The 22,635-nt window shown below is 49.6% G+C and overlaps 1 protein-coding gene across 3 annotated transcripts in view; it reads right to left on the minus strand.

The window, feature by feature from the left end:
- Positions 1-22,635, minus strand: part of ARHGEF18 (Rho/Rac guanine nucleotide exchange factor 18) — a 47,127-nt gene that overhangs the window by 22,839 nt on the left and 1,653 nt on the right. Inside the window, exons 3-11 of one of the 3 annotated variants that reach the window (XM_071577981.1) lie at positions 21,481-21,685; positions 20,729-20,843; positions 20,024-20,081; positions 19,770-19,814; positions 19,411-19,491; positions 18,926-19,031; positions 18,114-18,288; positions 3,042-3,109; positions 1,497-1,560 (exon numbers count right to left, since the gene is read on the minus strand). In XM_071577981.1, the coding sequence (XP_071434082.1) occupies positions 1,497-1,560; positions 3,042-3,109; positions 18,114-18,288; positions 18,926-19,031; positions 19,411-19,491; positions 19,770-19,814; positions 20,024-20,081; positions 20,729-20,843; positions 21,481-21,685 (917 nt within the window). Of the gene's footprint in view, positions 1-1,496; positions 1,561-3,041; positions 3,110-9,727; positions 9,776-18,113; positions 18,289-18,925; positions 19,032-19,410; positions 19,492-19,769; positions 19,815-20,019; positions 20,082-20,728; positions 20,844-21,480; positions 21,686-22,635 lie in introns of those variants that run through there. The other 2 variants (XM_071577982.1, XM_071577983.1) reach the window with 2 other exon arrangements.

Below are 22,635 nucleotides of genomic sequence, written 5' to 3' on the forward strand. Positions count from 1 at the left end.
CTGAAATCATTGGCCACCAAGTTCTCTTTCTGTGCTCCACAAGCCAGGAACACGAAGTTCTGTTTCACAATGACAGGCCAAACTTTAAAAATCCCCAGAAGCAAAACATGGGGAGAGGGATGGGGGGCACACAACACAGTTCACAACTTTCTTAAAATTAATTTCTCTTTTACACTGATCAGTATCTTTGGGTTTTTTTGCTGGGCACTGCAGTGTGCAGGGGTTATGCTGTGGGTAAGCACACACAATGTCCAGGCTATCAGCTGTTCCTTTAATTTCCAGCCTCTGCTTTTGACTATGGAAAATGAGCCCTGGCTGCCTGGCAGAGTCTGCACTGAGAAAAAGCCATTTTCTGAGTTCAATTAGCACTGTCTGCACACTGCTGAGAGCCCTCATCGATCGCTGTTCCCCCGCACAGCCCAGGCTGTGGTACCACAGGGCTGCTCACAGACAGCCCCACAGACAACTCCAGCCTTTGCATTATTCCTTTGCCTATTTTAGCCTCTGCACTGGCTCCTAAATACACAAAACCATCCGTGGTAAGGCAAACAGCCACTCATCTCCTTGAAACAACTCTTCCCTGTGCTACCTGTTGGTAAGAGGTGTTTCATGAAGAACCACCTTGGAATGTAAATGAAGATGGAGCTGATAAAGCTGAAACACCCAGAGCAGAGCTGAGTCCCAGGTCAGCTGCTCTGACAGCTGCCAGTCAACTCCAAGGCAGAAAACACAGAATCACAGCCTGTTCTGAGTTGGAAGGACCCACAAGGACCATCGAGTCCAACCCTTAAGCCAATGGCCCACACAGGGGATTGAACACATGGCCTTGGCATTATTACAACCAAGTTTTAACCAACTGAGCTGATCTTACACTCAACCACCTCAGAGCAAAAAGTCAGTTCTCTTAATGCAAGACCTTGTAACATCCACAAATTAAAATGCCATTTAATACCCCTGCGACCACGATGGTCTTTTCCAGGAGCAAAAAGGTATTTCAAAGCCAATGCTGCAACAGAGCTGTTCTTTCTTCTTGGTTTTTTTTCCTCCCAGATCCTTTTTTCCTGCTTTGTTTCAACAAAGATTTATGTTCAGCTTGTCTCAGAGATTTCTAGCAACCACTAGCTGCAGGCAAGTTTTAAATAGACAATTATGAAAATCTGATGTAAAACAAAGTTCACAGTTCTAGTCTTTTCAGAGGCCAGAGAATAGACAATCAATGAAAAACGAGCTTATTGATCCCTTTTCACCATGATATTTTGAGGTTACACAGCAAGAAGGTATAAAGAAAAATAAAAAGATAAAGAGATAAAAACACACAGGAGATTGCCAGGAGCCTCTAAGCCATTCCCAATAGAAAAAAAAATGAAGCCATCTTATTAAAAGAGACCTTCTCTATACTTCAATAACACACTGTGTATAGCCTTTAAAACATATTAAAGAAAAAAATACAATCAAACAGATAAGCTTGAGCACAGAAATCATTCTTTAGTACAAACCTGGGGAAATGCACTGGGGCGAACTTTGTGGAGATCCAGAAGGTCTGGGCTGCAAATCTTTCTGCTACAGGAAAGAAGACAATATTCTTACACATACAGACCAAACTTTCAGTCCAAAATGCATCAGATTTTTTCTGTCCTACAGCACTAACTGTAAGTGAAGCTGTACACTGAAAATATGGGAGATTAACAAGGAACAGCTTTGATTTTTTTCACGTGCCAGAAGAATGGCATACAGACATTAACAGCTGGTGTAAAAATCCCATGAAGTCCAAATCAGGCTGAAATAGAACCAAAACTGAAGCTACAGTTGAATTAAATCTATGATAATTAATGTATTAGATGAAAGCAGACCTTTATGTTGACAGTCCTCCCCTCCACTTTGCTGCTGTTCAGTTTGCAGCAATATTGACTAAACTAACCCAGCCAGTTTAGACAGAAATTCAGACTGTCCATTTCAAATTGCATCTCTGGTAATTTGTACAGCTTTCTCCTCCTTGCATATTAAAAACCATTCAGATACAATTAAATAAATAACCCAGTGTGTAACAAATGGCTTTTGGGGAGCTCCCCTTTGGGGCTCTCCTTTCTGAGCTCACTCCTCACCCCACTTTGTGCCACTCCTCCCTCTCTCCTCGGTGGTGGGTTCAGCCATGCAAGTTTGGCTGATGGGAAGAGTGGATATTAAAGCACCAGAGCTGGTGAATCTTTGGGTTTAACAGGAAAACACACAATGCCCTGAGATGTTTCAAATGATATATCACAACCCCCACAAGAACATTTCTGCCCCCCAAAGAGTTCCATTCTATATCAGGAATGGCTGAAAGCACTTCCTCTAACCTCTAATTGCTCAGGTCTGAGCTGCTCTGCTCTCCCTTTTCCCCTCACAGAACTCCCCAACCTGCTATCAGCCTCTGAAATCATCAACACTTGCAGGTTAAACCAAACTAAACCTCCCTCAAGTGTTATCAGTTATAAGGAGGAGGAAATGATTTTCTAAACCACTACCAGAATAAAAGACCCTGGCAGATACACATCTCTCTGAAACCAACCTGTGCCCTCACAGGCACCACAGATAAAAACTGACCTGCTTAGCAAGACAAAGTTCATCACAGTTCACAAATGAAATCTCTTATTCTGCACTGCCCAGCTTAGAAATAACAAGCAGCTGTTATGGCCAAACTCCCCTCTGCTCTTCCATCAGCTTTGGGATGGCACAAACCATTAAAACTGTGGCACAACTCAAAGGGACCAAGTAATTCAATGATGTTCCCCAAAAAAAGTGATAGGTTGGAGCATTCTTACAAGGTTTAGTCACAGTTCTGAGGCACAAGGTAAGTAATTTTCAGTACAGCAATAAAATGTTTCACTTTATTTTCCCTACATACATTAACATTAATTACTATAATGACAAGTTAATAACTACTCGATGTCTTGAAGATGTAGGGCAAGATCCTGTACTGATGTAAATTAACCACTGGCATAAATTAAAATTACTGTGTCAAGCCTTGTCATTATAAAAGAACAACAAATGTCAAAGCCCACCTTGGGTCTGATGCTGCTGCATTCAGCCAGCAAACTCCTGCAGTTCTTATGGACATTCACTGCACAATCTGAAACACACACACAAAAAGTCTCATTATCCTAATTATCCTTGTCATTCCCACCCAGGGAAAGGAAAAGCGACACATAAAGGATCTTAATTTTGGACGAGATGCAGAGTTAGCTCAGGTGTTTTGACCAACATTCTTGTGCTTGTTCTGCTCTTGATTTTACACCAAACCCTGGAGGTTTTTCAGTCATACTCAGAGTCACTGATGGTGCAATTCACACGTGCAGGCACACAGAGCCACTCCATTCGGGAGCGGTTTTGTGCCTGACCTGCACCCAGAGCACAGCTTTCCTCAGCTCATTTTCCATGTCTCTCCATTCAAAATTGGCACCATTCAAGAAGGCAGCAATTTCTTTGGCTCCCCAGGAACAGCTGCCCTTTCTGCACCGAGTATTGCTGGGACCTGAGGTAACCACAGTAAATTAAAGATCAAAACACAGCCCAGAATCGTCAGGGCATTGTCAGCACCTCAGCACTACCACCCTGCCAGCTTCATCAAGGAACTGTTCCCAGATGCAGCAACCAAAGCCATAACACCATTAATAGTACAGTAAAATCCAACCCCTTTTCTTCCTTTTGATAACTTGAGAAAACAGGATGACAAGTGGTGGTGTCAAATACTTCCCACAGCCCATCTATGAATCAAGATCCTTCACAAAAAGCAAAGCAGGACACAGATATTCAGTAAAGGTCGTGAGGATTTGTGTCTTCCCATGTATTTCAGGCATGTTAAAAGGGAAAATGAACAAAACTGGGCAGATGAACAACACACCCGGGTAGAGAAAAGGCTGTTTATGTTTAAAGCACAGAGGAAAAACTGTTTCAGGCCTCTTCAGAGCCAAACCCCTGCCTGGCGCCAGGACTGGGGATCTGCTCTAAGGCTCTTGGCTAACCCAGAGAAATGCTCACTTGTGTTTTCCATAATTTCAGCAAAAGTCTGAGAACAGCACCAAAACACTTCAACACAAATAAATTCATAAAGATATAAAAGCAGAACTGAAAGGCTGAGTGCACAGACCTGCAAGATGCTTACACGTTATGCAACTTCCTCGAGTGAGGGAAATGAAGGGCAGAGTTCTGCTCACAAAACAAATTCCACAAAAACAAATCACCTCCCACAACTTCTCTCTACCTTCTCACCACTTCTTCCTTCCACTACCACACCCCACACAACAAACCAAAGGGCACCACATCTAATTTTAAATGTTTGCATCTGCAAATGCATGAGAAAAATGTAGGAAAATCATTCACTTGCTGAAACTGTGTCGAGAATACCAAATATATTGGTTATTTCAGCATTGATAAGGCTAAATTTGGAAGGGAAAAGCAGATTCTCTGAAGGATTCCTATCACCAGGAAATGAAGAGCCTGTCAAAAGAAGTGCCTGAACACCAAACAAGGAGTTAACAATGGGAAGCCCTTTTCTCCTGAGACAAAGGAACAAACTGTAGGACAACAATCACCACACAAAAGGATAGAGAGAAAATTCTCCATGACGTCAGGCCGGGTTGGATTCAAGTCCTGCTCACACAGACAGGTTCCCTTCAGGGCAGAACAGGAGGATGGATGGAGGGAGTGTTCCTGCAGCCACTGCCTTCCCACACCGTCCTGGAATCCACTGCCTTCATCTACACTTCTGTTACAGGGTCATCCTCAGACACTTCATCAAACTTCAACTCAACATTTACCCATTTTCAGTGATTACATTCAGTAATTCTTTTCCTATCAAAGATTAGTAGGACCTGTTCCACTTCAAAAGCTTGGGTACCTTGTTAAGGTAACTGTAAAAGGGATCTCACTTAAAAATGTGTTTCAGTTTGAAAACCTTGCTCAGTTCCAGGTAACAACTCACAGTGCTCCCAGTAGGTATTTTTCACTTAATCAGCTGACATATCTAATAGTGCTGTGGATGACTTTCCTGTGCTGCTGAAAGATTCTTAACACAACAGGAGAGAACATACTAGAAAATGCACCAGAAAAGCTGCAGAAATCAAGGACTTGATTATCCACGAGGCTCTTTGAAATGCACTTATTGATTTAACAAGCACTCAGCAATAGGACAAGGGGGGCTCAAGCTCTGCCAGGGGAAATTGAAGTTGGACATCAGAAAGAAATTCTTTGCAGAGAGAGTGCTCAGGGATTGGAATGGGCTGCCCAGAGGGGGTGGATTCCCCATCCCTGGAGGTTTTTCAACTGAGCTTGGCTGTGGCACTGAGTGCCATGATCTGGTAAAGGGACTGGAGTTGGACCAAGGGTTGGACTTGATGAGCTCAGAGGTCTTTTCCAACCCAATCCATTCTATGGATGTGGCACTGAGTGAGAATCCACCACGTCTTGATCCAACCCCACTGTGATCACCAGCCCAGGGCACAGCGTGATCACAGTGGGGTTGGATCAAGGATTGGACTTGATGAGCTCAGAGGTCTTTTCCAACCCAATCCATTCTATGGATGTGGCACTGAGTGAGAATCCTCCACGTCTTGATCCAACCCCACTGTGATCACCAGCCCAGGGCACAGCGTGATCACAGTGGGGTTGGATCAAGGATTGGACTTGATGATCTCAGAGGGCTTTTCCAACCCAATCCATTCTATGGATGTGGCACTGAGTGAGAATCCACCATGTCTTGATCCAACCCCACTGTGATCACCAGCCCAGGGCACTCTGTGCCCTGGGCTGGTGATCACAGTGGGGTTGGATCAAGGATTGGGCCTGATGATCTCGGAGATCTTTTCCAACCCAATCCATCCTATGATTCTGTGATTTCCAAGGGGCATTATTTTTGCCCATATAAGAGAATTTTGAAACCTGACAGAAGAATCAGACTGTTTTAGAAGCACACTTCATTTTATGAGACCTGCTCCATCTTCACCTTCCCCTGTTCAACAGAATTCTGCAGTCACTGCTGAAGGAAGGACACCCCAACTGAGGATGAGAACGAGCTTTTGAATAACAGTGAGTGTTTGTAAGATCTCTACATTCTTTGTTGTTATTATTCTGCATTCTTATTCAGCCTCTCTGAACAGGGTATTAGAGAACTGCAGGGGTGAAGAAACAGTGAAGAATGAGAGACAGAAAAAGTGACAGGAACCTGCACACATGGAGGATGTTCAAGAACATGAAGGGTTGTTACAGGTGTACAGAAACAACAGATCTCTTACAGGTGTACAGAAACAACAAAACTCCACCCTCTCCTGCCATCCAAAGAAAATCAGCATCAGCAAACTCAAAACTGACAAAGAAAAGTATTTTTGCATGTATCATCAGTAACTGGCAGCATTTGGACTTACTCAGATCAAGAATCTGGGAAGGCACAACAATTAAATGGCCAGTTCTGCCAGCAAGCTCTTCCCAAAGTGGAAAGGTACAGAAGGTGTTCCTGAGAAAGGCAGAGACAAAAACTCAGGGAAGAGCAGCCTGGCTCTTCCCTGTCCTCTCCTCCCTCAATCTGGAATTACAGGAGGATAAATTTGGAAGGGAAAAGCAGATTCTCTGAGGGATTTCTGCACAGAAGGGCCAGTGCTGAGAGCACCAGGTGAGGTGCCAACACACCAGGAGGGTCTGAGGATTTGGCTCACCTGGACTGAGTGGGAACAGCACCACCCCCAGAGCTAAAGGTACAGAGAGACTGATCCCTCAGGGCTGGGCAATCCCACCCTGGGTGGGTCTGGGCTTTAATCAACACCTTGGGAATCAAGGCTGAGAATTTTGGAAGCATCCCATTATCCCAGATCTGCTCACTGCAGGGATTGTCACTCCCTCTGAGGCATTTTGCAGGGGCCAGTGCCAGCAATGATCCAATGACAGAGACTCTGGAACAGCGGCCTCGACCAGCAAAGAGATATTTAAAAGGCTCATAAACAGTGTAAAAGATCCTGGTCATGATTGAGAGTAATGAATAACAAAAAACCTTTCCCTATGAATGAGTTGGTTTCCCAAAGGCTCACAGGAGCTAATTAACAACTTGGAAGATTTTATTGGACAACACCCCAAAGCATCACCCTGTTCACAGTATGTGAGAGGGCAACAAACCAGGCTGGAAAGCAGCAGGGAAATGCACTTTTTCTCCCAGCTGGAACACCTTCCAGGGGATCAGACACTGCCAATGTCCTATAAATGTCTTCCAGAATTGGATTCCAGGACAAATCTATGACTCACCAGACATTATGAGCACTGTGACCCTGACCTTTGGTCTGGAATGGTGCTGCCCAATAAAATTACTCTTAAAAGGCCATTTGCAAACAACTAACACACAAACCCACTGTGATTAATCGAAAATTGAACTAGTGATCCTTTTTTTTCCTTAAAGAATTTTTTTGGTGTGTTTTGTAAACAACAGATTAATAAAACAAACACTTAAAAGCAGGTAAGGTCAGGCAGGGACACCTTGTAGCAGGTGATTCTAATGATAAAAGCAGTTCAAGCACTATTTTAATGCTAAGGATATATTCACCACCTATTAACTCCATACAGCAGAAGAGAGCCAAGGACAAAATTGTTTTATTTGGGAACTAATAATTTTCCTGTTTTCAAGTGTCCAGTGCTTCAGGGATCAAAAAGAACCTATTCCCTCTTCCCTTGCCCTTCCACCATACAAGGAACTCCTCCCTCTTGAACTGACAAAACAAACAACTTGCACAGAAATTATTAATACTGAACATAAAATCTGATTTTATACTCAGAGATACACAAGACAAACAGCAGAGCAACATTTTGAACCACTGCAGCATTCCAGAAAAAGCAGAGTGACTTTGTGACAGATCCTCTCAGGGAAGAGGAGGAGTCTCAGTGGAACATGAGGAAGTTTCAGTGCTGGGTAAATCCAGGTCAGGTATCTTTAGGAACTCAGAGCAGATTTAACTTTCTTCCAGGGGCTCGTGTTTATTTGTTTTCTCACTTGCCTAATTACGCAGGGGCAGAAACCAAAAACTGGAAGGGTGCAGGGAGAGGAGATACTTCACATTCTGCAACAGAGACAGTCCTGGCCAGAGAGCAGCAGCACCAAATTATCAAGTTTCAGCCTCCCTGTCAGAGCATTCCTCTGTGTCTCCAAAACAACCTATAATTACTTTCTTACTGTATCTGGTTTTATTGTCAAAATATCTCGTGTGTTATTCCCAACACTGCAAGTTCTGGTGGCCAGTGGGTTTTCTTCACAAAAACACATAAACAACTGATGTTTCTGTTTTTCAAACAACACCAAGGAAAATTTGCATATTATCCTACAAAAATACAAGTTCCAATTCAATTCTCTCATTCTGAACCCTTCCCCCACTGCACAGGAAGGCAACAGAACCGAAGCAGCAACTGTGACAATCATAAAAGGTATTTAAAATATTTCGTAGGTAAACAGTAGGTGGAACTACAACACACGATGTCCGATGGCTCCTGTTTGAGAGCCGTGTTTCTTTTTTTTTTACCATGCCAAAGAGAAACCATCACTTGTAATTTTATAAATCCAAACAAAACATGCCAATTAAAAAAGCCACCTACAAAACTCTCTAATAAAGAGGGGGGTAAGAAGGAGCTGAGAAGCTGCCATTTCTTCTCTTGGTTACACACAGATGACACATAGAACCTTCAATCAATATTCAGAAATCATGCTTATTTATTAGAGTAGCAACACCAAACACAGCACAAAAAACACTGAGAGGGTTATTTGTTCCAATCACTCTATTTCCCAGCTCCTCATCCAAAATCCATCCCCGCCCTGCCCTCCTGCCGGGGCTCCCTGTCCAGCACTCAGAGCTGAGCTGATCCCATCTCCCCTCCTCTCCCTGAGGTGCCAGGGCTGGGGAATACTCTAAACGGGTCAGTCATCAAAACCGTGGATAAGGAGGCGTTTTCACCATTTTTTTTCCCCTAACACATTTAAGGTTTTTTCAAGTACATCCCGGACATTCCTCGTGCTTGCAGCACCAGCACACACAGAATCACAGAATGGATTGGGTTGGAAAAGCCCTCTGAGATCATCAAGTCCAACCCTTGGTCCAACTCCAGTCCCTTTACCAGATCATGGCACTCAGTGCCACGGCCAAGCTCAGCTGAAAAACCTCCAGGGACGGGGAATCCACTCCCTCTCTGGGCAGCCCATTCCAATGCCTGATTAATCTCTCTGGAAAGAATTTTTTTCTGATCTCCAACTTAAATTTCCCCTGGCAGAGCTTGAGCTCGTGCCTCCTTGTCCGCACGATGTGTGTAAGCACCGAGAGCACCGAGGTGCAGGATTTAACGATCGCGGGGATGCTCAGACTCAAAACTGCGGCAAAAAGGGGCCAAACTTCAGACCAGGCTGCAGCCACTCGCCTGCCTAACACACAGAGACCAACATTCCAGTCCTTCTTCACCCGCTAAAGAGGCTTCTCATGTAAACGCTGGCTCTTCCAGCCGCGTCCCGCCCCGCAGCCCAAGCCCTGAGCTGCCAAGGCCGGGGCGGCTGTAAAACCTGCGGGACCGCCACAAAGGGCAGCCCGACCCGCTGCCGCGGCCACACTCGGGCCCCCCGGCCCCTCAGCCCCCGGGGCCGGCGCTGCCCCACCGGGGCCGGGCTGGGGAGTGCCGGGGCCTCGCTGGGAGCCGGGGCCGGGCCGGCGGCCGCGCTGACAGCCCGGTGTCTTACCGGACTCCCCGGGGAGCCGCCGGGTCCCTGTCGCTCCCAGGAGCCGCCGCCACAGCAACAGGAAACGCCCCGGTGTCCCGGAAGGAAAAGCGGGATAGCGAGGGAGGGAGGGTGCGCCTGCGCGGGCGGCACGGCCGGGGGGTCCCGGGCCCTCGGGGAGGGCAGAGGGGAACCGGGAGCCGCGATCCCCTCGGGGAGGGCAGAGGGGAACCGGGAGCCGCGATCCCCTCGGGGAGGACAGAGGGGAACCGCGAGCCGCGATCCCCTCGGAGAGGGCACGAATACCCGGAGCCTTCTCCGAGGGAGGGCACGGCCACCCCGAGCCGCGTTCCCCTCGGGGAGGGCACGAACACCCCGAGCTTTCCCTCAGGGAGGGCACGAACACGCCGAGCCTTCCCCTCAGGGAGGGCACGAACACCCCGAGCTTTCCTTCAGGGAGGGCACGAACACCCCGAGCCTTCGCCTCAGGGAGGGCAGAACACCCCGAGCCGCGTTCCCCTTGGTGAGGGCAGGAACACCGCGAGCCTTCCCCGACGGAGGGCACGAACACCCCGAGTCACATTGACCTCGGTGAGGGCACGGCCACCCCGAGCCTTCCTCGAGGGAGGGCACGACCACCCCTGGGCCGCGTTCCCCTCAGGTCACGAGGCCCCCGAGCCGCGTTCCCCTCGGGGAGGGCACGAACACCCCGAGCCTTCCCCGCGAGAGGGCACGACCACCCCGAACCGGGTTCCCGTCAGGGAGGACACGAACGTCCCGCGCCTTCCCCGAGGGAGCGCACACGGTCTCCCCCGACAGGCGCGTTCCCTTCAGGGAGGGCAGTGAGCGACCTGACCGTGCTCTGCTCTTCCTCAGGGAGGGCACGACCGCCCCAGCCCACGCTTTTCCCTCAGGGAGGACACACGGCCGCTCTCAGGCCCCTGCCTTCCCCGCAGGGAGGGCAGAGCCGCCCATACCCTGTGCCTTCGGTCAGGGAGGGCACACACTGTGTCCCCCTGCCCCTCTGCGAGGGCACACAGTCCCCCCGACCTGCACTTTCTCTTCAAGGAGAACACGAGCACCCCAATCCCACAGTTCTTCCTCAGGGAGGGCTCACAGCCCCTTAGCCCGCACCTTCCCTGAGGGAGGGCACTGACCACCCTGACCCGTGCTTTCCCCTCAGGGAGGGCATGAGCACCCTGACCATGCTCTTCTTCCTCAGGGTGGGCACACGGGCACCCACAGCCCATGTGTTCTCAGGGAGGGCAAATGGCGGCCCCTGACCTGTGCCTTGACCTCAGGGAAAGCAGAGCCACCCTCAGCCTGTGCCTTCCCTGAGGGAGAGCACACTGCCCAACCCAACCTGCACTTTCTCCTCAAGGAGAGCATGAGCACCCCAATCCCACAGTTCTTCCTCAGGGAGGGCTCACAGCCCCTCAGACTGCAGCTCCCCTGAGGGAGGGCACTGACCCCCCTGAGCCCGTGTTTTCCCCTGAGGGAGGGCATGAGGATCCTGGCCTTGCTCTTCTTCCTCAAGGAGGGCACAGGGACGCTCCTCAGCCCATGTTAACCCCTCAGGGATGGCATGACCACCCCAGCCCATGTATTCCCCTCACAATGGGCTCATGGCCACCCTTAGCCCACACCTTCCCTGAGGGAGGGCACACTGCCCACCCCGACCTGTGTTTTCCCCTCAGGGAGGGCAAATGGCCACCCCTGGCCTGCACCTTCCCTGAGGGAGGACACACTGCCCACCCTGACCCACGCTTTCCCCTCAAGGAGAGCACAAGCACCCCAATCCCACACTTCTTTCTCCGGGTGGGCACAGGGTTGCTCCCCAGCCCGTGTGTTCTCTGAGGGAGGGCAAATGTTCACCCCTGGTCTGTGCCTTGACCTCAGGGAAAGCAGAGCCACCCTCAGCCTGTGCCTTCCCTGAGGGAGGGCACACTGCCCAACCCAACCTGCACTTTCTCCTCAAGGAGAGCACGAGCACCCCAATCCCACAGTTCTTCCTCAGGGAGGGCTCACAGCCACCCCTAACCTGCACCTGCCCCTCAGTGAGGGCACAACCACCACCCCAGCCCACACCTTCTGTCAGGGAGGGCACAAACACTCACAGCCTGCCACTTTCCCTAAGAAGGGCACATGGCCACCTTCATCCACACCTCCCATCAGGAAGGGCACAAATGAACACTGAAAGCGCACCATTTGCTCCCCAAGCAGGACACATGGCCACCCTCAGCCCACACCTCCCCTTAGGGAGGGCACAAATGAACACTCAGAGCCCACCATGTTCCCCCCAAGGAGAACACATGGCCACCCTCATCCCACATGTCCCCTCAGGGAGCGCACAAACACTCAGAGCCCAATATTTGCCCCCCAAGGAGGACACATGGCCACCCCATGCCATGCTTCCCCTCAGAGAGGGTACAGACAAACACTCAGTGCCCACCATTTGTCCCCCAAGCAGGATGCATGGCCACCCTCAGCCCATGCCTCCCCTTAGGGAGGGCACAAACACTCAGAGCTCCCCACGTTCCTCTCAAGGAGGACACATGGCCACCCCCAGCCCACGCTTTTTCCGCAGGGAGGGCACACGGTCCCCCCAGCAGCCACAGAGACTGCAGAGCTCCACGGCAGATGGGATGTGGCATCCCCAGTGCCACCTCTAACAGGGTACCTCGTGTGTGTGCACACGGTGCCCAGCACTGAAACACACCATTCCTTATGAACAGTCTGGCGGGATCTGCCATCCCAAGGGACTGGAGTGTTTATGGATGCCCTGCCAAGGCAAGGGTGGGGCAGCAGAATCCTGGAGAGAGGGAAAAATGAGAGCCATGACAGTGACCCTGCACTCACAGATGCAACAGCCAGAGGGAATTGTCTTCACCAGCAGCAGATCCATGCACTGACTTGTAGAACTGATACAGGGACCCCTCAAGAAAGTGGATTTTATCCCTCCTCAATAAGATCATACTAATTTGAGACTGGATGTGGCACTCAGTGCCATGATCTTGTAATCATAGTGGGGTTGGATCAAGGGTTAGACCTGATGATCTCAGAGGTCTCTTCCAACCCAGCTGATTCTATGATTGATTCTATGATATTTTTTAGTCAGACCTGTACTAACTTTGTATTTTATATTAATTTTGATTTTAGCTTGTACCTTAGTCTGTCAGTTCTCTTAACCATGTAGAGCTTTAGACAAAGAAGAATTTAACCCTGTAGCTGTAAGATGATCTTTAAGAAATAAACCAAAACCTTATTTAGAGGCTAAACTGTAAGAAGTAAATCAGAAATACTCTCTAGGTTGAGGCTTGAAGCTGTAACATTGTTTAGTTAAAAGGAAATATAGAGCTGCAAAAATAAGAGCAGCCCATTAGAGCTGTTAAAAGTCACCCAAAATATCCTGAGTAACTTTGGGGAGGAGTTCTCAGTTGTAACTAAGTGTATAAACTTGGAAACACAAAACTCTTCTTGAACAAGTCTTTGGTGGAATTATTGCCCATGTTCCCAGCACTGAATAAAAGGAAGAATTTTGTCCTGTGCTATTGGATTTGATTGTTTCTTAACTCAGAACCAAAATCCACCTTTTCCCTGACACCACAGTGGTTTGGAGGGAGGAAATGGTTTGCAGGGAGGAAAATGGGAAGAGCTCATGACCCAACCTTCCCTCCTGATTTCACTCTGAGGATCTACAGTACTGATCAAAAGTTTGTCATATTTTAAATCACACATATCCAAGTTGCCTGTTGAGCTTGAAAACACAACAAACATGATTACAAAACAAACTTCCCTCTCAAAATCCACCCTGCAGCTTTCCTGTGCTGCTTTGAAAGAACCTGCCACCATTCCAGGCTGGAAATGTGCTGAAATCCTGCCTTGGGACCAATATGGTCTCTGATTTCCACACTGCCACCTGTTAAATGGATTTTATTTTTCACTTGATCTCATAGTTGCAAGTTTTCCAAAATGTTCCCTTTTGTGCCGTATCTTCTCCACAGGACTGAGTAGAGTCAGCCCAGTTGTTTATTTGGGCCTGTCAGCACCACAGGGAAATAATCACTAAATAAAAAGGTTTGGGGGCAAACAGCTGGCTGTCACTTGGTGACTGAGCAATCCTCAGGCACTTCAAACTTGGTGCTTCACTGTCACATAAAAGTAAAGCATTGCAGATTGCCCAACTGCAGCTGTCACGGGGAGAACGTGCTGTGCCTCAGGGCATCGTGGCAGAATCAGTGCAAACTCTGGCACAGCAGCCAGTTCAAAGACTCCATAGCTCAGAGCTAAGAGTTGGATGCAAAGAGGAGAAGAGCACCAGCTGTCTAATCCTCTGGCATTCTGTGTTAACAGAAGGTTTCTTGCTGAGTGTGTCACAGGTAGATTACTGACCTGCAGCCTTATGTATTTGGCAGCTTGAGTGTACAAGACCATGAGGGTTTATCAGGGAATGGAAGGAGCAGCATTTGGAGTTGTTCCAAATGAAGGCAGTACTGCCCAGATGCAAAAAGAAAGTGAAAAGCTTAAAAGGAGAAGCACTGAGAATAGGGTGTATTTCGGTTTCCTTTTCTAAACCCTCTTGACTTGGGTGAACTAGCTCTGTGTCAGCAGACTCGTGGCTCTGTCAGTGTTTCCTCTGCAACCAGCACCGCAGCCACTTCCACATTTGCTTCAGATCCCGCTCCATTGGCTCATAACCACCTCAACCACAGCCTGACACAGCCGCTCTGGTTTCGCCTTTGTTTGTTTGGAATCCTGTCAGTAATCGTTTATTCCAAGTGGGACTCCCAGTCCATTTATCACTGTCATCATGTTACAGCTGCCAAACCTCTTTTTTCACCCCAAAATAGAAGCTTTTTGGCAGCTGTGTCTCCCTCCGGAAACACAAAGTTCCAGGATGTCTGCTGCTTTTCAGATTTCTCAGGACTCTGTGTGGGCTATGAGCAGAAATTTCAGGATAGATAAATCAAGTAATTCTTCCTTATCACAAGCCCAAACCCTCTTCCCATATTAACTTATTGGTGCTGCACTGGGCATCTTAAAAGCAAAACTGTGCAGGCACAAGTGCTGAGTGAGAGGTGAATTTCACACCAAATTTCAAGTCCAAACCGAAAGCAATTCTGGCCTCTCCTTGGCCATGGGTGGAGGATGTTTGCCTGACAAACTGCATAGACCCTTGTCCTTTCATTTACCCATTGTGAGAAAAGAAATGGTTCTCCAAATCTCTTTCACAACACCCTCAAATAAGCCCTGGTGACCAGTTGTTACAGCAATCTGTTAGAGATCAGCCAGTGCACCGAAGCAGCCAGCAAGGGTCAGCCTAGGACAGTCCAGCACAGCCTGTATTGTGCAGGGAGAGTCATTAAATCGAGCACCTTCTCTTCAAGAGGAGGAGTTTGTCTGAAGCCTGACAAACTTGGGCTGCAGCTCTAGGCACCCTTTTGAAGAGGATGTTTGTTTTGCCCTGCTAAGGGGCCCAGGCTCTGCCTTCTATAATGTATTAAAGATGTGACTGTCAACTCAGGAAGATGTAGCAGACCCACCTCTACCCCAGTGCTCAAGCTCAGGCCGCTGGGAGGGAAGCAATCCTCCTTCCATCTGTATTCCACAGCATATCCCTGGCTCTCCTCCACAGCACAGCCTGCTTGGAGAGCTCTCCTCCTGTCAGGGCTTTCCTGGGACTCATCTAAGTCTTGTTGCATAAACTCTGGAAGCATGTTTATAAGAGAGGATTAATTTAGGCACAGAACCTTCTCCACCCTTGACAGAAAAGGCTCAGAAGGAGCTTTCTCATTTCCAGGTGAACAATAAACCCAGAGACTCTCAGCTCAAAGTTTATGTAATGGCAGAGTTTGGGTGGCCGCTGTTGTAGATATCCCAGTGACTGCAATCATTCCTCTTTGTTTTTCATCCCTGCCAGGCTCCCAACCTCTGTGAGCTGCACAGACTCTCCTGTGACCACACTCCTGACACACAGCACAACCTCCTTCCCTCCATCCCTGGGAGACTCTGTACCATGTGATGTAAGGATAGATGGGAGGAATCAGATGAGAGAGGGAAACAAGACACCATGTACCAGGTTATCCAGGCTGCCTGCACAGCTCACATGCATGTTTCCAGCAGAGCAATGGTTCTTTGTTCTGAATTAAAAGCAGAATTCCTCTTGCTGTCACTGTCTCTAATAAGAAGAGCTCTCACTCCTTCATCACAGCCATAGAAGCCACCAGACTTTTTTGACTACTGGACAGTGAAAACACCTCAGGCTTCCTAATCATTCCCCCATCCTTCCTCTCCCCGGCTTCATCTCATTCCTTTCTTTAACCATCATCTTTCCTTGTGTTTTCCACGAACCCATTTTGCCTCGTACCACGTGGTGGTGCTGCAGTTAAAAATACCACGGAGACATCAACAGCAGCACCTGACCAGCGATGGACCGAGGGCTGGCTGAGGGCCAGGCCATAGAGATGGTGAAATGTGAGTTCATGACGAGAAAACAGGAGCAGCAGCCAAATCTCCTCAGATCCTGGCAGCAACTGCAGCTCAGACTGAGCCCTGACAGGGCAGCTCACACTTCTGAAAAGCAGACCTGCTGCTTTTTTTGCTCCTGGTGGCCCAGGAGCTCTATCAGGGGCTGCTCAGGAGACCACACACTTCTTTGAGCTTCATCAACGGGAGCTGGTGATATCAGCCACCAGCTCAGAGGCAGCTTGCAAAGGTTTCAGCCCAGTATCATCCAAATATAGGCACTCTCAGGCCAACAGCTGTCACACAACAAGCCCCAGTCCAGAGCTCACCACAGACAGGCCATTAATTTTATGAACATCTCTGAACTCTGCCCAATTGTTCAGCCTCAGCTGGAGCAAAGGAAACACAATTAAACAAGCTCTGCTGTGCTGGTGCCCACGTTACCCTGGGCACTGCATCCCTGAGCAGCCGAGAGCCAAAGGAGGTGCCACAGAGTCCCAAACACAAACAAGCTCCTCAGCCACCTTGGAGCTTTTCTCCTGAATGTCAGCAAGGCAGAACACGGGGTCCTCATGGAAGGGCTGAGAAACAAGGTAAAAGTTCTTACAACTCTTGCCCAATCCCCACACATTTATGATGGATAACAACATGCTGAGCCACACTCCCATTTATACAGCTACTTCCAGTTCCAGACCACAGATCTCAACAGCAGTTGTCCAGGGGAGAATCAGTCACACTAACAACAGCCTCAGCATTCCCAAGGCCATGCTTGGAGCAGGGCTCCAGGCTCCTGCTGCTCTGGACTGTCTGTCTCCTCTCAGGTTAAGGTATGTTTGCAAAGCAGGGTTGCAGATGGAGCCTCTGCTGGGAGGGTCCTCAAGCAGCAATGACAAGGCATAACTCTGCCTCCTCCCATAATATTTAGGTCCTCTCTAAACTTCCACAAAGCTCTTGTTCAGCTCCCTCCTTCCTATTTTTTTACTGCGACGCCTGAAAAATGAAACTAATAGCCAGGTCTGTGCCCCAGCTCAGTTTCCCTCCAGCTGCCCTGAAAGGAAAGTACAGTTCTCACCACACATGTCCAAGGTCAGCCAGTCCTCTTATGCCCCAGGAAGGTTTTACTGACCTTAAGAGCCTCTGAGAGACCCTCACTGGAGAGTGAGCATTGCTTGAGGGTACAGCGTGGAGAAAGAGAGCAATCCTTTCAATTCCAGAATATTTTCTCTGCCCACAGACAATCCCATGGGAATGAAAATGTTCTTCAGTGCCCTGAGTACCTGCCCCAAAGAGGAGGGACAGGGTTTGTCAGCCAAAGCCATGCCACAGGGGATGTAGTGGGAACACACACTGGCACTACTCGGAGCTGTAAATCAACAATCTCACCCATGCAGGTCCTGGGAGGCACTGCTTGACTTTTGTGTTAGTTAATGAAGTTTTGGATGCTTTAGAAACCCCTGTGCCCATGCACAGGGCAGATGCTGGGCTGAAACATCACAACAGCTGTGAAAAACAGCCTAAATGATCCAGCTGCACTCAGGCAGTTGGGATATTTGTTCAGGCAAAGCAGAACTTCATGGAAAAAGAGAATTAGTAAAGGAGAAGTTGACGTAGAACCTTCCTTGGGGGAAAGGGGCAGGAAATGGTCAAGTGGCCAAAGAAAATGAGGGTGAACTATTGCCAGCAGGATTTAGAGATCATTTAGACCACTTGGAGAAACAACCAAGCTGGGCCAAGCAGGGTGGTGGGGTAGAGCCCAGCCAGGCAGGGAAGTGAAGCAACCCAGGAGGCTGGTTTAGGCAATCCAGGAGGCTGGTTTAGGCAATCCAGGAGGCTGGTTTAGGCAACCCAGGAGGCTGGTTTAGGCAGCAAGGGGCTGGGCTGGGCTGAAAGGGAGGCAGGAGTAGAGGCTGAGGCAGAGCCAGGCAGTGACAGCCATACTCACTCAGGCACTGCAGACCACTTTTATTCACAAGAGGTTTGGCACACAGTGAGCAGCTGGTGCAACTGGAGAAAACCCCTGGCACAAGCTGATGCCCATTGATCTCTTTCCACCTCTCTTTTGGCTCCTTGGTCTCTTTCTCCTTCTCTCTCTCCTTTGGCTGCTCTTTGCTCTTACCCTGGAAGGAGAGAAAAACAGCTCAGCACAGGCCTTGCACTCCCACATGTTCCTTTCCCCACTGGTACAAAGGAGTGTGCAGGGGGCTGGTGGGGTCAGGTACAGTAGGATGGCAGTGCTTTTCCCAAATGCCTTCCCAAGGCTTGGGCAATTCCCTCTAGTCTAGGTCCAGTCTAGGTGTGACAAAGGGCAGGACAATGCACTGGGCTGTGTCTCTGCAGGCTCCTCCCTGCCCCAGAGGGTGACCCAGGCAGTCACCCAGCCAAGGCACTCCTTGCTCCGCACAGGTGCCAAGGCAGCACAGGAGCACCCAGAATAAAACCTGGAGCAAGGTGGGCTGGAAGTCAGGGATTGCTCAGCACAGGAGCACCCAGAATATGTCCTGGAGCAAGGGGGACTGGAAGTCAGGGATTGCTCAGCACAGGAGCACCCAGAACACATCCTGGAGCAAGGTGGGCTGGAAGTCAGGGATTGCTCTGTCCCATGGACTGCGTTAGGGGTCATAGTGCATTTGCTGACCAATACAGGGGTCTCAGCCAGCCAAAAGCAATCCAGCTAACTGCTTTCTGGGGTCAGATCTCCTTTCCTACTTGAAGAATTTAATGATTCCTCCCGCAAGTTCAGTGTCTGGCCCTTGCCTTGTCCTTCTGCCAGGACCCGGTGACGCGGCTCCGCAGGGAGCTCAGCCGGCGCATCACCTTCGTGCCTTTCTCGGCTTTGTCGCTCTTCCCACTGTCCTCATTTCTGAAATAGAACAAAAACATCCTAACCAAGGGGAGGTTCACTGGCCAAGCCCAGCTCAGCAACATCACTGATGAAGTTCATCAAGGCATTGCTTTAGAACACTAAGACTGAGCTTTCCACCTCCTGGAGGATCTGGTTTGGCATCAGCCATGTCATTTATTAATGAGATACTTGCAAATAAGGAGCTGAACTTTCAAACTATGTGTGCAAGTTCTGTCTGTGTCTGTGGTGTTGTTCAGAGCACCAGTCCTGGCTGAGTCCCTGCAATGCCAGTGTTCTGCACTCATGTTAGCAGGGCAGTAGGGTTAGATGGAGGGGGGCTTGAAATCAGCCTTCTCTCAGAACATGAAGTGTGTAGGTCACCCTCTGTCTCACTTACTCATTAGACAGGAACTCAAACCAAGTGAGGTTCTGCTGGGAGGAATCGCTGCCTTCTTGCACACAAGCTCTCTGCTTCCCCCTGGGCAAGGAAAAGGCATCAGACACACAGCAAAAAACACAAGAGCAGAACTTCTGGGTCAGCAGAAAGTCTCATCTTTGGACATGGGGCAGGAACACATTCAGAGTTACAGAAGAGGCACATGAAATGTTCCTTCTCCTTGCCATTCTACCCCAGTGTCACTGGAGGAAATTCGGGATTCTGGTGCCCTGGGGATTTGCCCCTCAAGGGACCAAGTGTCCTTTGCCAGATGGGTCCTGTGACATCCCCACCCTTGTCCTTCTCCCAGACACACTTACCCATGGTAATGTTTCAGCTCCTGAAGCACCTTCTGGACATTTAACCTACCAGGGATGGGGCAAGAAAAAAGGGACAGAAAGGGATTAGAAAAAGTCCTTGCACAGACATTCTGCATCCCAAAGAGCCTCAGGCACTGATTCAGGCCCAGCTGCTCAGCTGTGCCCCAACACAGAGCGAGATCTCCTTTGCTGTTGCCTCCCCAGTAGCTCAGATACACTTAGAAATCTCCTCAAAACAGACTGACAATACCTACACGTGGTCTGGGGACACGTGATCCTTCTCCAGCATCTCCAGAGCAGGGGGTTCAACACCTGGAACACAAAATGCTCTCAGCAGGGAACCCAGTTTGCCTTTGCAGAACACCACATTGCAAGGTATGCAGCTGGACCCCGTTAATCTTGCTGGGCTCCCACTCTGCTTTAATGAGGAGGAAGGAATGCCAGGAGCAGTAAGAGAGGAAGGAGCTGCTCTGCATTTCTGTGAGGGAGGTGAAGGCTGCACCACTCTCCTGTGTTACCCCTCCTCTCTCCAGTCTGTATTACATTAACTGCAGAGGATCCTGCTTGCAGCCCAGGGGTAGGAGCTGATCCCACCCCAGAGACCCTCCCCATGACAGGCAGCTTGTCCTCCACTTCCCAGCCTGTGCTCTTAAGTCTGACATTTAGCTCTGGGCCTGTCCTCACAAGTGGGCCTTGTGTGAGTGGGGAGTGACCCACGCAGTGGCCACAGGGGGGTTATGTGGCAATGTGTCACTGGGGACAGACATGTCTGAGCTTAGACTGCACTGTTAGCCAGGGCTGGATTCAAAGTCAGCTTGGCTTTGTATTCCAGCAGCTCCTGGGACCACGTGGAAGAGAAAGCAGGGGATGTCGAGGCTTGCAGAGGCTACAGTGCAGTCTTTTATCTTCTTAATCACACCTTGAACTCATTTAATGCCACAGGTACTGTCAATACCAACCTTCTACAGATGGGGGAGAAGTGTTGAAACTGCAAGGTATCTGAGGGGAGACAATGATCTCACAGGTTGATGGAACAGACTTGGACCTCAGTCTCTTCCCACTGCTGACACATTCCTGGAGAAGTAAAAAGTCATGGACACCTTTGGTGCTTTATGCATGAAAGAAACCTCCATCACAGCTGATTCCTCAGCCCTTCCCTCTTGTTTTGTCAGGGTTATGATGCAGGACACCATTAGGCTCAGCAGTTTGTTGGCCTCAGATCTAGGCTCCAGGGAGGCTGGAGCAAGTGACACTTGTGGCTGAAACCTTCTTAGGCACTTCTCACTTTCACAGGACATGTCGCAATTGTGTTTTTAATATTAATTGAGTCCAAAGATCTTCCCCAGAGGAAAGCAGTGTGTAAGGGGAGTGACACTCCTGCCTTCAACTGACAAAGGATTATAGAGAAGATGGAGCCAGACTTTTCTTAGAGATGGAGAGTGACAGGACAAGAGGCAACATGCACAGGCTGCAGCAAGGGAAATTCCAGCTGGATCTGAGGGAAAAGAGGGCTGTGCTTCAGCCAGGTCCCAGGGCCTTTTTCCTCCAAGACAGGGGATTTTATCCCAGAGCGAGAAGGCTCATCCTTGCTGAGATTCCTGCAGGCCTCTTGGCACACCTGGTTCCATGTTGGCACTGAAGGAGCCCTGCCTGCAGCTGCCACCTGCGTGTGCTGCCTTGTGCCCCCCAGCTCGCCCTGCTCCCCACTCACCAGGTCCTGCACGCCGGGGCTGACCATGAGCTGTGGGTGCAGAGGCTCTATCTCCACTTTGACCACTGTGCCAGCCCTGCTCCAGGCTCCCAGTGCCCCTGTGGGCAGTTGGAGGGACACGTGAGGCTGTGGGCAGGACTGGCTCCTCTTCTCCACATCCTCCTGCTCTAGGTCGCTGCCCATCTCTGTGACATCCAGGCTGAACCTGAGCAGGGAAGAGCAACAACCCAGTTTAGCAGACCTGTCCCACTGGGCCAGATGCGGCACAACCCCTGCAATGTCCTTGGGTGGACAGTCCTAAAGAGCTCGTGGAAGTGGGACAAGGAGGATCACCACAGCAGGCACACAGGGAAGGAAATGCCAGGAGGCATCAGCCTGGGCACCAAGTCCTGAGCCTGTTAAAAACAGCCTCTCTGGCTGCCATCAATGAGTCCCTCAGCTCCTGGGGCACCCAGGATGGTTAGTGCTGGATGGCTCACACTCATCTCTTAGCAACCCTGGGACTGTGCAGCCACCCAGGCTGCAGCCTGCCCTGCCAGCCCAGGAGCTGCTGCCCCGTCAGCTGCCACAGCAGGAAAGTCCCTCTGGATGTCCAGAAGAGGCAGATGATGTTGTTTATCACATGTCATAAATCCTGCTTTCACCAGGGTCCAGCTTTGAGGAAGCAAAAAGAAATTACTTTCTGGGAAATGAAGGGTGGGCCAGCTCCCCCAGTGCCCCACAGTGTCCTGCACACCAAGTGCTGTTGCAGTTCCAGCAGCACAGGAGTGAAACGATGGATGGAGCCCAGTGGAAAATCTTAGTCTCTGCATGGGTTCTGTCTGCAAATCACTGTCACCTCATTCCTGCTGCCACAGACAGGCCTAGGAAGTGTTTGCTTAGGGAACAGTGGGGTGTATTCCCCTTCCCTGGCCTCATGCTCACACATGCTTCATCACCCAGCGAGGGACAGGGCATGTCCCTGACACGGCCGCTCTGTGCTGCTGCTCCTCATGTGCCTGTTACAGCATAAACTGTGAATGATCCACAGCACATGGGACAACAATAGGGATGAGAACCAACGTCTGAGCTTGAGAAAGAACTGCCAAGATTTCAGGCTGAGATAATTTTAGGGTACCGTATAAGGAGGAGAGATAAAAATAGTTCTTGCTGGCT

The sequence above is a fragment of the Pithys albifrons genome, chromosome 27, assembly GCF_047495875.1.
Source record: "Pithys albifrons albifrons isolate INPA30051 chromosome 27, PitAlb_v1, whole genome shotgun sequence".
NCBI classification, from domain to species: domain Eukaryota; kingdom Metazoa; phylum Chordata; class Aves; order Passeriformes; family Thamnophilidae; genus Pithys; species Pithys albifrons.